The 16144-nt window shown below is 37.7% G+C and overlaps 1 protein-coding gene across 1 annotated transcript in view; it reads left to right on the forward strand.

The window, feature by feature from the left end:
- Positions 1-16144, forward strand: part of syt14a (synaptotagmin XIVa) — a 43617-nt gene continuing 27473 nt past the window's right edge. The window contains exons 1-2 of the mRNA XM_065296495.1: positions 1-71; positions 9309-9356. Coding sequence (XP_065152567.1) covers positions 59-71; positions 9309-9356 — 61 coding nt within the window. The 5' untranslated portion in view covers positions 1-58. The remainder of the gene's footprint in view (positions 72-9308; positions 9357-16144) is intronic.

A 16144-nucleotide genomic window follows, 5' to 3' on the forward strand; every position in this document is an offset into this window, starting at 1 on the left:
GCGGTCGAGTCCACCCCGTCTTAAGCGCTCGGCATGGTTTAGTCCAGACCACAACATCATGGCGATAGATGGTGAGTAGGCCAATAACGCTCTCGCGCTCTCGCAAACTCATTTCTCTTTCCAAACCCCAGTCGCTTAGCTGTACGTGGTTGAATGTGAGTGTGTTATTCGCTGTTTGTGACATGACGTGTCTTTGTGATAAAGGCACAATGGAGGTGTAGTTAGTGTGGGTTGTATATTGTAGTGATTGTGGTGCTGAAGAACAGCTCCTATACTGGCGTCTCGCGATCAACTGATTTCAGTGTGACTTTAACTCGCGCGTGTCAGTCACAGGTAACTGGGTGCGAAGCATGAATAAATTCATTTAGGAGTAAAACACGATTTTAAGTAAATCTCTGCATTTGTTAAGTTTCACGCCTAACTGTCAATGGATGTCGTTTCACTTTGCTTATTGTGAATTTAGGTTTTGGCTGTTGACTGGAATTATAAGGTTCGCTAAGTTTTTAATGGTTTCTTCCACTAGTGTTCCAATCGCTTTATTGAGGAAATCCGGTAGCTTCTTTTTATTCGGCTGTGCCATCTTACACGATTTCACTCTATTAAAGATATAGAGACTATTTTAAAGCAAATGTTTGTTGTTGTGTGTTATTTCTGTGATATATTCATACAGGTTTCTTTAAGTGGTACGGGATGTATTTATTTAGCAACGATTTCCTCGCTTCTTGCTGCTTGTCTTCTTGGAAGATTGTGTTTCCCTCTAATCTTTGCTCCTAAGCAGAGGATCGTGTTTGACTGCCTGAATTGTTTTTCCTTTCCCTAAAAAGTGTACTTATCTCTCTTAAAGCACTGTTTAAATGTAGGCATGTGTGTGGTTTTGTCATTTCGACATTTTATGCATTTGACAAACACTTTCTTCCAAAGTTACTTGTGCATTCAAGTTATCACCTTGAGTGCTCACTGGGATCAAACCCATGACCTCTACGTTGCTAACTCAATGCCCTATTAAGCAAGATAAAGGAACATGTTATTGTCAAATATTTTTTGGTCTTTGTGTGTGGGACTGTTTCGTACTGTCACTGTTCTTGAGAATAGTTGACTACACACCAGCTCCAACACACCCACCCACACACCGCCTCCACACAAGAAAAACTAAAACGAAATACATGCAATGTCTTATTTCATGCACACTGGTTAAGTTCCTTAGAAATATACAGCTTAGATAATGATATGCGTTTTGAAATTGAGTAGCCTATGTTTAAAACCGATTAAAATCTATTTAAAATGCTTCAGAAATCAGATTATATTAAGCAGTTATGACTGACAGCTATAATTTACCAAGCTTTTGTATTTCTTACTGCATAATGTCATATAAATATTTACAAATGAACCCAACGAGCAGTACTACTAACTTCAGATTATGCGCCTGTTGCGTGAAATTCAGAAAAAGTTTAGCACATTTTCAAGTAAAGCTTGATGTCTGTTTTATAAATGCATTTTGCAATCTACAGATTCTTATTTTTTTAAAGGAGTAGTCCACTTTATAGATGGGGTCCATTGACTTTTCATAGTAGGTCAAAAAAATACTATGGTAAGTCAATGGGCCCCATCTTTAAAGTGGACTACTCCTTTAATACATATGTGTCATTTATTGCAGATATCGCTGTAATTCTTAAATGAGCTTCTTATTTACAATTTTACTGCACATCATTTAACTGTTAAATGACACATTTGCATCTAAACAGACAGATTTTGCCTCGGGACAATTAAATACCTTACCCCCTCCCGTCATCTGTGTGCTCAACTGTGGGGACTGGGCACAATGAGTCCACATCAAATATTTACAGCGCTTGGCTGCAGAGAATAAAAACCCCAAATCGTGATGCCATAACAAAGAAGTATTCTCTCACAGATGAGTGATTAGGATGAGATTTGCAGATAAGAAAGGACATGATGAAAAAGAGGGTGCTGAGTGTTCATCATATCACTTCAGTGAAGTGTCTTTCTCTTCACAGTGTTATCTTTTGTTCAGGTTCCTGTGAATCCCTTTTGAGAACAAACGAGCTGAACATCTGGTATTTAGTTGAGATATTCTGGTGTATTTGGCTGTATGTGCTAAATAAGTGCTTGTTGAATTGTTTACATTACTGGATAAATGTTGGAGGAGAGGACTCTGTGGACAAGGTGATGGATTTTGAATGCGCGGTGTATTATGTTAAACAGTCACCTGGGGCTGTATGTTTCGCATAAAGAATGAGTTTGGAAGGATCACTGAGGAATAAATCAGCCTATGAAGCCAATATAAGACATTTTATCTTTAGTGCTGACAGGAACATTTCAAACTTTTTAAAACCTTCACATGATACTTAAGTGTTTTTATAAATGGATGTCTATTTTTGAGCATTATGTACCTTTTTTTAGAAAGACAAACATAATGAGACTGGGATGTTAGGAGGGGTACATTGATTTAACCTTTCCAATATTTGGCTCACCCTTTGTTTATTGCCTCATTTAAAGGAATAGTTCACCTTAAAATGAAAATTCTGTCATCATTTATTCATCCTCTTGTTGTCCTAAACCTGTCTGAATTTCATTTTTCTGAAGATATTTTAAGAAATGATGGTAAGCACACAGCATATATTGAATTTCATAATAGGGAAAAATTTATTGGAAGTATTGTGATAAATGATAAAGAAAATATTTTGACACATGATGGTAAGAACACAGTTGACGGTACCCATTAAAAAAAAAAAAAATGTACACATTATTATTTTTTCCTACTATGGAATTCAATGTTCACTATTTGCTGTATGGTTACCATCATTTCTCAAAATATCTTCTTTTGTGTTCTTCAGAAAAAAGAAATTCATACAGGTTTAGAACAACATGAGGATGAGTAAATGATGAGAGAATTTTCATTTTAAGGTGAACTATCCCTTTAACCTGAAGATTAGAACATTTGCATATTAAAATCTGGCAACGCTGTTTACAGAAAATGTTATTTTAGTTCACTGGCAAAAGTGAGATTCTTAGCTCAATGGGTAATCACATTAAATGGTTGCTATGTTTTGTCCTAACACCAAACTAAGTGCATCAGCCCAAACGCTATTAGATTTAGATGTTTATTAATATATATTTTCTGGTGTCTTGTCTTTTGCAGATGCTTTCTCTTATGTTGTTTTAACTGCTTTAGTACAAAACGTCAAGTCCTACAAGAAACAGAACCATAAATAATAGAGTAACTTTCATTCAATTCTTTCGATTCACTCCTTTTTTGTAAATATTGGCTTCTTAAAGGGAGCTGCATCACTGGCTGGTGAACACTGAACTCTATTTCAGAAATCAGTAGATACAGTCAGGAGGAAAAATTATTGTAGATCCATATTTAGCACAAATAAGCAAATAGTGAAGATTGCTCACCTGAGAGCACTATGCGTCAACTTTTGGACCCTTTATCATCCAAAGTATTAAAAAGGTAAAACTAATGAGGATAGATGAGAGGATCCGAATTGCATGTGCTGGTCATATACTGAAACATTTGCAGTGCTTTACAGGAAATTACATATATTTACTCTCAGAATTCACAGGATTTTGCAAGGGATGAGTAGAATTGGAAGGATGTCAAAGAAAGGACACTGATAGAGAAATAAAAGACTCACAGTGGCTGGCTAGATTGTCCAACTTTTGACTCTAGACAAACATTTGCAAACCCACACACAGTTAAATGTAGAATTCAGTTTGATCCCTGCAAAAATACAGCAACACCTCCCAATCATATGAGTGCAGTGTACAGTAGATGAAGACATGAAGTCCCAGCAGAGTGCACTCACTTTGTCCTCCGGAGGCCGTGGAGACCCCAGAGAGTGGAGATGCAGGGCCGCAATTGTTGTGTGCATCATGTTGGTCTTCTGAGAGCTGGCAGAGTGAGCTTTATATAAAAAACAAACACAATGAATTTTGAATAAGTTGCAACTTTTTCTTCACTGCTCTAGATCTAACAGCTCTAGAGTGCTGTTCACATATTATAAAATCAGTGAAAACAAATGGATTTTATTCAGTGTCATTCTTGCTGTGCTTAACATCTGCTTAAAAACTCTCTTTTGGAACATAAGCAGCCTGAAAAAGTCATAGAATGAAGCGCATGCCAGCATTCCAAATCTTCTCCGCCGTAATTGCTTTGGGACTTGTGATCTAGTGCAGATTTTAAAACTTGTTTGCAAATGGCCATTAGCTTTCATGTGCTTCGACTTAAATTGCTTTTCTACACCTTTCTGTCATCTCTAGAGAAAGAGAGTGGAGTGAGTGGCAGAGAGAACGAGAGAAATGTAGACTTTAGTGAATAGGATCCCCTTAGAGGGCCAAACTGTTAATTGCGGCGTTGTGTGTCAGACTGGTAATGTGTGTGCTGAAGACAGAGAGAACAAATCTCTCTGGGGTAAAGTTGTCTCCTCTCTGTCTGGTATCAGTCTAGGTCACGGTTAGTCAAGACAGTTACATGTAACTGATACTAAAGTCTAATTTACACTGATCCAACAAATCCCCCCAAAAATGATGGTGTTGTTTGGAATTAGCTGGTGTTTGTTGGATCGGTGTGAAAAAGCATTTACAGTATCATCTTAGAACCCAAATCTCGCCGAGAGACTGCTTTTATTTTTGGCACGGTGTAGCCAAGCAGTTGCAAATCTTGAGTTTGGGCACAATCACTTCAATCAAAAGATGTTTAATGTAACAATTTAAATGGATGACGGTGCTTGTCACTTTAATGTCCAACACATGCTCAGTACACAGTGTGCTGACCTCAGTATACTTGTTATAAGTGTGCTTAAAAATGTGAAAAAACGTAATGGGTTAGTTTTTAGACAATGAGATTGAGTCAGTTTTTACTTGTTAATTAAATGTTGCTTTAAATGTCATTAAAGTGGCAGAACAAAAGTAACACATGACCCGTGCACATCTAGGGCGGTTTTTAATGTATTTCTATGAAAGCCCTGATCACTTTGAAAAATGTGGTCTGGAAGAACTGTAATTGTTCCTATGAATCAGCCCTAATGATTCTTTAATGGAGTTGGCAGAGATTTTAACTGTTGGCTGATGGAGTTTGTTCATATTAAATTACTCAACTCAACCCCAAGTCGTTGTCTATTCCAATGTGCGTGTGTGTTTAGTATTTAACAAAGTATTTACATTAAGGGCTCATTAATAGTGATTAATAGCATTTAAATGCAATAGAATTGCCTAAAATGAATCTTTAATGACTGTCAAATGAGTTGCCATGGGTTCTTTTCTGTCTTGAGGTAGTACAGTGTATCAGATACTTACAGTATTCTTTCCTGAACTGTGGATATAATGCCTCGGTTTCACATCTAAAAATATAGTCTAGCTAGTAGCTTCTAGAATTGTATTCAGCATCACATACCTAGAATTAATAGACACATACATTTATACTTAAGTTACGTGTGATAATCACACCTTATTCTGGCCCCACCTTGCTCGGCACAGCGAAGAGCTCATCGCTTGTCGCTGGCAAACAGCCACTCCCATTGAAAATGAATGGTAGCCTGTTGCTGTGTCTCTTGTAGCTGATGTGACTGACCCCTCGTTCAGACAGCCAGCGACGTTATCGCTGTGTGTCGCCCGTCTCTTTCAATGAGGCGTTTCTAAATCTGCTTGTCATAAACAAATGAGTACCATCCACGCCAGTAACTGATGAGAGAAGGATGACGTGAATTTTCACTGCTTTGTTCTCATTGGTAGTCGCTCCCGAAAGTCACTCGACATTTGCATAAAGTTAAACTTTTCGTAACTTTCTCGCGTCGCTGGACACGCCCATACGGTCGCCAACGGTCACTTTCGCTCGTGTCGCCGGAAGTCGCCCAGTTTCCATTGAAATGAATGAGATCGCGTCGCTCTGCTACTGCTGGTCGTTGGCTTTCTGAATGGGGCATGAAGGTATATTCACATTATAAGCGATTTTGTCGCTGTGTGTCGCGTCTCTTTCAAAAGAGGCGTTTCTATATCTAGTTGTCATAAACAAATGAGTAACGTCCACTCCAGTAACTGACGAGAGACAGATAATGTGAACTCCCCTGCTTCATTGTCATTGGTAATCGCTCCCAAATGTCGCTCATAATTTACACAAAGTTAAACATTTCTCGACTTTGTCGCGCGACTGGACGCCCATCCAGCCGTCAACGGTCATTGTCTCTTGTGTCGCCAGATGCCGCTGAGCTTCCATTGAAATCAATAAGATTGCGACGCTCCGCTACTGCTAGTCGCTTATAATGTGTATGTACCTTGAGGGGTAATGCTACGTACACACCAAACACGTAGCATCATGTTGCTCACTTTAGATTACTTGCAGGATTTAACTTTGTGTCATGCCAATTGTTCACTTGAGTTGAATTCTCCTCCTCAACTTGCGTGAAGGAACGTTTCAGGCAAATGGTTTTGCGTCAATGGGCCGCCAAATTCACGTCATTCACAACGCCCCATGCGAGGACGCATTTGATCGCATCTTTGCATTGACTTTGTATGTAATCTACTCGTTGATTACAAATCGTTGAACTCGCGTTTGATGTATGCCCCATAAGCCTATTAGTCTGTGAGGTAAAGAACTTTTATAGAGTTTTGCAAAACAGAAAGACAGAGAAAATAAAGAACAGTCATCAGATATAGGTAAAGTGCTTAAGAATAGGCTATATCTGTATATGGATATAATTGAATTTCAAACTCAGTAGCCTATCATTTAGCTTGGTAAACTTTCTATAATTGATCAGTTTACTTTAGTTGTGAGATTCTCCAACTCTTCATTTTCTTCCGTCCTGACTCCTGACAGTGTTTGATAGTCGAATTCCTTTATATAACTAGGACGACTCTATAAATACAAACTAGCCCAGTCTGTGAGTGGGAGTAGGGTGAAAGAAAGAGAAATGAGGGGGAAAACAAAGGGCTTGGCCCTGAATTATTCTCACCTTGACTTAGTTTACTTTGTTTATAGACTCATCATCAGTCAGACAGATCCCTTAAGACTGAATCAGAACGGACGTCAAGAGCAGAACTCAAGGTGTTGGACTGTAGGTTGTTTCAGACATTGACAAATGCATATAGAATGCTGTAGACATGATTTGGCATGGATGCTTGGATAGAAGTCAGTCAGATCAGATTGAAGCTTATGATTTTAAGCATATATCTTGCTATTTTATGTGCAGCTTGCAAGTGGTACATAAACACAAAGGTTTAGATTTTCTCCATAGGTGTCAGTGAGACTTCAGTGCTACACTTATTTAATATAGTCGTTTTTATATATGTATAGGAGAGCTGTTAGATTTGAATGTTGTGATTGGTTTATAAAGCAAAACCAATACTTCATCAGCCATAACTTTCCGACCTTGTAGTAAACAGACACAGTCGCACAGTTTGCACACAGCTGTGTAATGTATATTTATAACATTGTTATGGGTCGTAATTGTGTAGTAAATCAACGTAGCCCATTCTGTGGTAATGTACTTGTTTTTCATTCCAAAATAAGTCTGGAGTTTTTCCAGTTTAATCCTCCATCACAGCATCAGTAGTAAAATGTGCAACAGGTTCCAAGTTTTACTGTACCGCTGTGATTTACTACAGTTTTCAAAAGTAGGTGATTACTGTTAAAATTACTGTTAAAACCTTTTAATGAATAACTGTACAGCATTTCATTACCTTTTCATTACATACATAGAGAGATACACTTGGTCCGAGATGTAATTTCACCATGATGAGAGTCCACATCACAGATGGCAAGAGTTTCTCTGAGGTTACAGATTGACAGCACACATTAAGAATGCATAAACTGAGCTTCTTGAAGATTCTTTCTGTCTCCTTCAAAATTACCTTTATTCACTATTGTCACAAACAACCGTTGCGAGTCAGGAAGACATTTAAACACCCACATATAGGCTAAAGGTCAAAGGTGTTTGATTCGGCCTGAGTCAAAGACTCCCATTTCTCTACTCTAATCAGTTTTAAGGCACTGGCCACAGCTATTTATCACAGTGTTATGTCATTTATTGGTGTTGCGAAATTAAACCTCAATTTTTACCACAGCAGTTACCACAGCAAAATGATGTTGTCCATTAAACAAATAACACATCTTAAAGGGACACTCCACTTTTTTGGAAAAATACTCATTTTCCAGCTCCCCTAGAGTTAAACATTTGATTTTTACCATTTTGGAATCCATTCAGCTGATCTCCGGGTATGGAGGTACAACTTTTAGCATGTAGTTACACGATGTAACTACAGAAGAGTCAAGTTTTAAATAGGAAGAATATCAAAACTCTTTGGTTATTTTAAGCGTGATGCTTAATGGTCTAATCAGATTCGATGGATTATGCTAAGCTATGCTAAAAGTGTTACCCCCAGACCCGGAGATCGAATGAATGGATTCCAAAAATCCAATGTTTAACTCTAGGGGAGCTGGAAAAAATGAGCATATTTTCAAAAAAGTGGAATGTCCCTTTAAGTGTTCATATTTGCTTTATGTCAATTTAAAGCAAATCTTACCCAAAACACAATGAGTTGAAAATGAACAGAAAAGTCAATGGTAGTGCAATTAGATTCTCTGAAGACTCTTGAACTGAAGTACCATCCGCTTTATGTTTGTTAGGTTAAGAAGCACTTGAATTAAAAAGAGTTCAAATGGGCCATTTTAGTCTTGAGGCTCTTAACCTGTCAAGGACAGTGTCTTCCAGCAGTATTAATATTATTTTTACAACGAAAACTATCTAATATTAATAGTAGTTTAACAACAATATAATAATATGTATATAATGAATGTGTTAGATATTTAAGGACTATGCCCTCAATAGGGTTTGTTTTAAATTATGTATATTTTGGTCTCAAGTTGGACCTCAGCAACCTATTTAAGCATCTATATCTGCTATGTTCCTTATTTACTTTGTTTGCATGTAATTGACTCTGGGAAAGGCAATGGTAAGAACGTTGAAAAATGTCTAAATTTGGTCCAGAGATACTTCAAGATATTGAAATGGTGCCATCCTCAACCCCCACGCTGACATCCAGTTGATCATCACGTATTCAGAACAGATCACACAGAGTACACACACACAAGGACACATCTACAGGGTCATTTGAACAATGACAGTGTTTATTTTTTCTGCACAAAATGTCCCACTGTTGTCACTGTGATAAAGTCTCCAATTTCTGTGTTTGTCATGTGCATCAGTTATAAGTGTTTGTTTGTTTCTCTCTGTGTTTAATGTCTTGTTTTGTGTGAGTATTGTTGTCATTTAAATGTTGTTTTGTTTCTGCAGGTGGAGAGCGAAACTGTGGAGTACATGAGCTTATCTGCATCAGAAAAGGTAAGCGGCCAGTTTAAAGATAAAATGGCTGCCACCTGTCCTGCATCGCGGCTTTGAGCTCAGACATATTTACATAGTCCTTGAATGATTCAATATCTTTCATTTTTGAAAGATATTGTTTTGATCACTATTCAACACGTTTATTCTTGCTTAGGTCTGTCAGTCTTGTGTTCATGTTTGTGAGGTCGCTTTATGTTGAAGTCACTTTTCTTGTTATATCTGTTGTTTCCAAGCTTCAGTTCATCATGTTCAATGTGTTATTTATGTTTTGGTTGTCTATATATGGGAGGGCAGCTCAGGTGACTTTAAAAATGTATGCAGCTTATGCTAAGATCTGCCACTGACAGCTAGCCCATTGGGAAAAGTCTTGAGGCTATACTGTATGCATGTGTCTTAAGCTTATATTTCAGCATGTATATGTGAGAGCATTATGACTAAGGGTGTGTGCGTGGCCATTGAAAGCACTTTTGTTCTATGTATGAGCGTACAACAGCATGCTATGTTTTTGTGAGTGTGTTTGTTTCTGTAGTATTTTGTTTTTTTAGAGGTGGCTAAGCATCTTGACATGCTTCTTACCTGTTTCTATGACAACAGAACCAACCAACAGTTTTCAAGAAGTAAAAGGCTGTGTTTAATAAAGTGATAATAATCTATGATAAAAAATTGTAGATTATTTTCATTATTCACAGAAAGTGGAACAGGGACCTCACATTACAGATCTAACTACTGCAATTCTGCATTTTTATATGCATAATAGCATAATTTGTGTAAAAATTAAGGTGTACTGTCTCAATGAAACTGCTTGTGTTGTCAGATGCTAAATTTAGGTAAATTAGACTTAAAGTGCGTTTACAAACGACAGCATCTGTTCATATGCATACATTAATCTTTTATTTAAGTCACATGGCATAAGGAACTGTCCGTATCTCATCTCATTTTGCTATGCTTTGACAACTAATGTTTCAGGGCTGCGTTTCCTGATAATTTTGTCTCTTAGCGCGCAAGGAAGACTCTTAAGGTAAACTTTAACTACAGGTATAACTTTTCTAGGTGTGTTTCTCGAACAGTACCTTAGCAGTTTTCTTATGGTAACTTATGACGTTACCAGGTGCTGTCCATGCCGATGGTGCTGAATTGGTTGATATCGATCGCACGGCAATCAATTGTTCACTCTATGCAATATGCACTTCGCTTGCATTATGAGATAGTGGTGTTCTTTATAAAAGAAGCATTTCAGAAATAGTTAAATTTGAATTTATTAGGAGTATTTTGTAAAAATGTTTCAAATTGCAAACAACTAAATCCAATTTAATACAATATCAAACCTGTGCAGAACCTGCAACTTTATGTCCAAACGTATCATGCATAACCTGCTCCAATTAATCTGCAGTATGCCGTTATAAGCGTTATAACATTATAAGCTACCTGTTGTTACCAGATTGAAAAGGTTTGAGCACCACTTATTATTATTTATTTTCCATAGTGTCTTCATTTACTCCACAACCAGTGTGGATTTACCTACTCTATAAAGGCACAACACGCAAAACATACTGTGCAAAGATAAAGAAAGCAAGAGGAGCCGCCAGCAGCTGAATTGTAGGGCTGCTCCGTTGAGATTAACTCCGCAAAGTCAAAATGACTCGGCAAAAGATCAAAAATCTGCTGAATTTGCTCCTGTGGCATGGGATTTGTTTATTTGCAGCTTAAATACTACATTTCACGGCTGAAATGCACATACACTAAATAGCTCTGTGTACAGCGCTGTCTTTGATTTAGTAAGACTATTCACTGTATAGCTGTCAAAGTTTCACCAACTCTTCCACCCACAATTATTCACTTTAAATCTCTTAAGCCGGAAGCATCTAATAGTTAGCAACTTTTTTTACAGATATTTATTATATAGACTGCTATGTACACAAGCTTTTGACACAGTGGTGACCCCTATCGGAGTCAAGAGGTATAAGGTATAGCTAAGAGTGGTCCAGACCAACCTTCAGAACATATGACTTACAGAAGGTATACTTAAAAGAACAATTCGGGAAAAACATATTAACGATAACTTAAGAACGACATAGAGCTAAGAAGATTTTAGGAAATGCAGCCCAGTATGTTTGGAAATGTAGATAATGCTTAGAATAGATTTGATTTGTGCAAATTAGTTTTGGGTTGTTGGGGGGGATTTGGTTGGTGTAGTTAAATGTAGGTGCATTTGGTTGTTGTAAACTAGTTTGAGGGTGGTTTGTTTACGGTAGATGTGGTCAATAGATTTGTTTAGAATCTATACGATTTCAGGTAACATTTAGTTCATGTAGTCTCTGTCCTCCTTGGCCTTCTTTCTTAAGTTTGACTTTGTCAGCAGTATCTTCACTCCAGATATACCTGTTCTGTCCAGCTGTACTGTTCTCTGGCCCAGATTCAGAAATGATTTCTATCTCATAACTTGGATTTACAACAGCGATGCAGTTCTGCAATCTTCAACCAGTCCACAAACTCTTTCCTTTGTTTCACACACATCCAAAGCTACAAAACCATCCCTTTTGTGTTCATTCATATTTTGCTTTTTCTTGTCGTCTGTCCATTGTCTTTCCTAAAAGTGTGGGATATGTAGAACAACATTTAATTTTAGCAATGCTTAATTTTAACTAAGCTGATTTATGCAAGAAGCTGTTAGGTTTACCGTGTAAGATTAAAAATATAGGAATTTATTACTTGGTCAAAGACTATTGTCACAGCTGTTTAACCAATACAGTGGGGGTTAAAGGTGGTCTTCTGATTGATCAGTTTAAATGTGTTATGTTGGGTTTGGTCAAGTACATTGGGGGTTAAAGGTGATCTTCTGATTGGTCAGTTTGAATGCATCATGTTAGGTTTAGTCACATGGTCAAGAGATAGAGGATAAAGGTCAAGGTTTTTATGAGCTCTGGGCATTTGCATTTTGACTTTTGCATTGGCCTTTTCCCTTTCCTTTTCTTCTTCACCTGAGCTCTGGGGTTCAGGCCATTAGGCCTAGGTTTAAGTGTGAATCCCTTTCTTCTAAACTTTCTTTCTTTCTCTGTTCTCTTTCTTATCAGGTAATATCTCACATACATTGGAAACAGTTAATTGTTTGTATTATTTACCATTTCATGCATTTATAGTGTAACCATTTTAATTGTAACTTTAAGTCAGTACTGTTATTAGGGGTGGGACGGTTGTCATGACCACTGCACCACCGCGGTGGTGCAATGCCACCGCAGTGGTGAAGTGCCATCGGCGGTTGTGTGACGTCACATATCAGGTGAATGATTAAACAAAATAATAAGTAAAAATTGCAGGTTTTTTTACACGTGAAATAATAATAACAAAAGTTGTACAGTAATTTAAAGCCTAAGATACAAATTTATAACATTGTTTTATGTTAATACACAAATCTCCGCTACATTACCATGTATGGCGTTTCCACTAAACTGGTGAATTTTAGCATAACTCAGCACGTTGGAGTTTAGCCATGTCACTGTGTTGTGCGTGTGCTTTAGTTTCTTTTGGTCTCCAGTGACAGTGATACATACACATCACGTTTGTCTTTTGTTGTGAAATAAAAATTTTACCAGGTTAAAGTCGCGCGCATCAGGAAGCGCATTTAGTAAAACTTTATTTTCTTTCACCATTTAAACCATCCTAACCCCCCCATGGACCCCACCGCGGTGGTAAAAATTTGCCACCGTCACAGCCCTAACTGTTATTAAACCTTTTCATTTACAAATCTGTTGTTTAGTTTTGATTTAGTGTTAATACTTAAAGGCTCCATATTGCAATACAATATATTCGTACTCTAGCATTGCTTTCAGACATATTTTGTCTGAAACCTGGGAACGATTGCAGTTTTGTTCTCCTTCCGAAACCTGGGATCCCTTATAACAGTAAGGGTTATGTTTTGTACTACTACTAATAGTAACAACTGTCAGTGTAGTAGACCGCTTACTTTGTCCAGTTATTGACAGCTAAAGCTCTGGCATCTGCTTGGTGGATTAGAGGATTCCTTGTCAGTGATGGATTCTCTTCTTTTATGGTGACTATTTTGCAGCTAACAGTAGCTAAATGCATTACAAATAGGCCATGCAAATAATCGAAAACTGTGTTAGTATGGGAGATGAAAGCAAGAGAAAGAGATTTTTTTTAAAACATTGATCAGGAAATATACAGGATGTAAATCAATTAGTGTCACTAAAAATAGCAGATGGTGGGATGGAGGGCTGTTTTGTAACTGTGTGATGATTCTGGTCATATAACAGAATATTTAAAACTTTAACTCTCTCATAGCCTGCATTTGAAGACATACATTAACGGTGGTGCACTTTTTTGGTTAGGTCATTTGAGAAGCAAATGTTGGTTTGTAGTTGATGATCAACTTACATTTACAATTGAGTAACAAAGTTTGGTTCAACAATAGTTGTAATGTTGTCAAAGCTTTAATTTGTAAAACATTAGCAGAGAAGAATAATATTATTTGCTTGTCTTCCTGTCGTAGTGTAGAAACGTTAACAAATGTTACATGAGAGTCTATGAAAGTTATCTCATAATTTACTATACTCACCTTAATGTCATCCCAGATGTGACTTCCTTTTATTTTATTTTGAGCCCCATATAAGATAACCGCAGCATTTGATATAAAATTATCCAAATCATATGCATCTGGGAGTAATAATAAAATGATAAAAAATTAAATTTTCTAGTGAAGGATTCCATTAAATGATTAAATATAGGCAAAACTAATGGTTGACTCCTAGTATGTGGAGTTTCCCAGCACATGCAGCCCCACCAGTGATATTTTCTCTAATTAATGAACAACATTTGGTGCTCTCTATCATTAATTCTTTTCTAATTAGGCTGTTGATGTCTTATAGCCTTTTGTAACTTGGCAACATAAGGATGTTAGTGTCTGATAAAAAAAACACTGCTGATACTATGATTATTGTCAGGCAAGCAGTTTGACAAACATTGAGGGAAATTGGATTTGAAACTCTTATCATTTCCACTACATTACATGCACATAATGTCTTCTGTACATAGGCAACAAAAATTAGATTAACTGTATACCAAACATGAAATCTTTTTTTTTATTGTTTGATTAATAGTTGTTGTTTCCTTTCAATTAACTAATAAGGCATATCTATCTAGCATAACACAAGCATGAAAATCCAGAGAGAAACCTCTTAGGATCATTATTGGATTGGCCAATTGTTCTGTTTGTCCTGTGATATGACGTCATCCCGTGTACTTGAGTCTGGCTTGTAAGTTTGAGTGCTAAAAACAGCAGCAGCAAGCTGGTGTCATTATTAGATCTCACAGTTAACAGCTAACAGGATCAGTGGCGGCCGGAAGTGTTCAGTAGTATTTGTTATGTAATAAAAATCATTTCATGGAACGCTCTTTTTCCACACTCCGTAATGGAACGTTATGGATTCTGTGCACTATGTTTCATAATGGCATTTGACCTCTTCTTACCTTTTACCATTGTTAACACATTTTAATTATTGTATAAGTTGTATCAGTTTTATCTGTCAATAACAAAATATATTGTTTGGTTAAAGGTGCTCTAAGCGAATTGACACGTATTAGACGATAAAACATTTTTTGTTACATACAGCAAACATCTCCTCACTATCTGCTTGCTGCCTGTCCGCTGATCAAACTGTAAAAAAACGTAATCTCTGAAGACAGCCCAGGCTTCACAAATGGCAATAACAACACAGTGGCCAAACCTACAAACAGAAACCATAACAAAGTGTTCCAGCCAATAAACGACAAGAAGGATTTGGGGGTGGGGGTTGGGCGCGTTCATGAAAGCACGGAAGGGAGGGGGAGGAGTTAGCTACGCTCCGTCTGTTTGAAAACAATTCAAACGTCAACAAAAACTAACGTCTCGCAGATTAGCTTAGAACGCCTTTAAGATTCCAGCATAGCTAATATTAAAATGGAAAAGGTTAATCATTTATTCATCAATCTATGTTAATGCACTGTTATTAAACTATATTAGTGGGATAGTGTCACAATCTGGATTTATTTTATCATTGTTTTATCATCTTTACCTGTTCCCCATTTGTTTAATTATTATCATCACCTGTTTTTTGTCATTATCCCTGTGTATTTAAGCCATGTGTTTCCCCTTTGTTAAGCCCGGGATACACTGCACGATTATTGGCTGTCCCAGATGAAAGATTGCCACCATGAAACAATCATCGCGGTTTTTGTGATCGTGGCTCTTCATCGGTGGTCCTATGTCGTACAGTGAGAGAGGTTCAAAGACGGACGTTTTCCGGTCTTGCGTCCAAAGATAGCTTACAATCATATTCTGACTGTGTCAGAAATTCTGCATGATCACCGCACTGCTGCTACGACCTGCGTACTGGTATTTGTTTACCACGAGCGCATGCTGGTGACTTGCGCTAACATGTGACGCAGCCGCCGAAGCTTCTGTGTCATTATCGTACAGTCTACATGCCTGTCGAGAGCCTGAGCCTGCAGCGACTGAGCTTTTCAGCACCCATGAGCCAGAACCTCTCTACATGTCTGACCAGGTGTGTGAGCAGGCTACAGGAGTCTTTGTGGAGTACGAGGTTTTTGACAAAAGCCCCTCCTACACTCCCACCACTGAGGGTGATCAGCTGGTCCCACCCAGCTTCTCTTCACCTCTTCTGGCCATGCTCAACTTTTCTTCGCATCTGTTGGCCCCACCCAGCTTCTCTACACCTCCGCTGTTACCGCCCAGCTTCTCTTCGCCCCTGCTGGTACTGCCCAGCTTCTCTCTG

This window comes from Paramisgurnus dabryanus, chromosome 20, assembly GCF_030506205.2.
Source record: "Paramisgurnus dabryanus chromosome 20, PD_genome_1.1, whole genome shotgun sequence".
NCBI lineage: Eukaryota > Metazoa > Chordata > Actinopteri > Cypriniformes > Cobitidae > Paramisgurnus > Paramisgurnus dabryanus.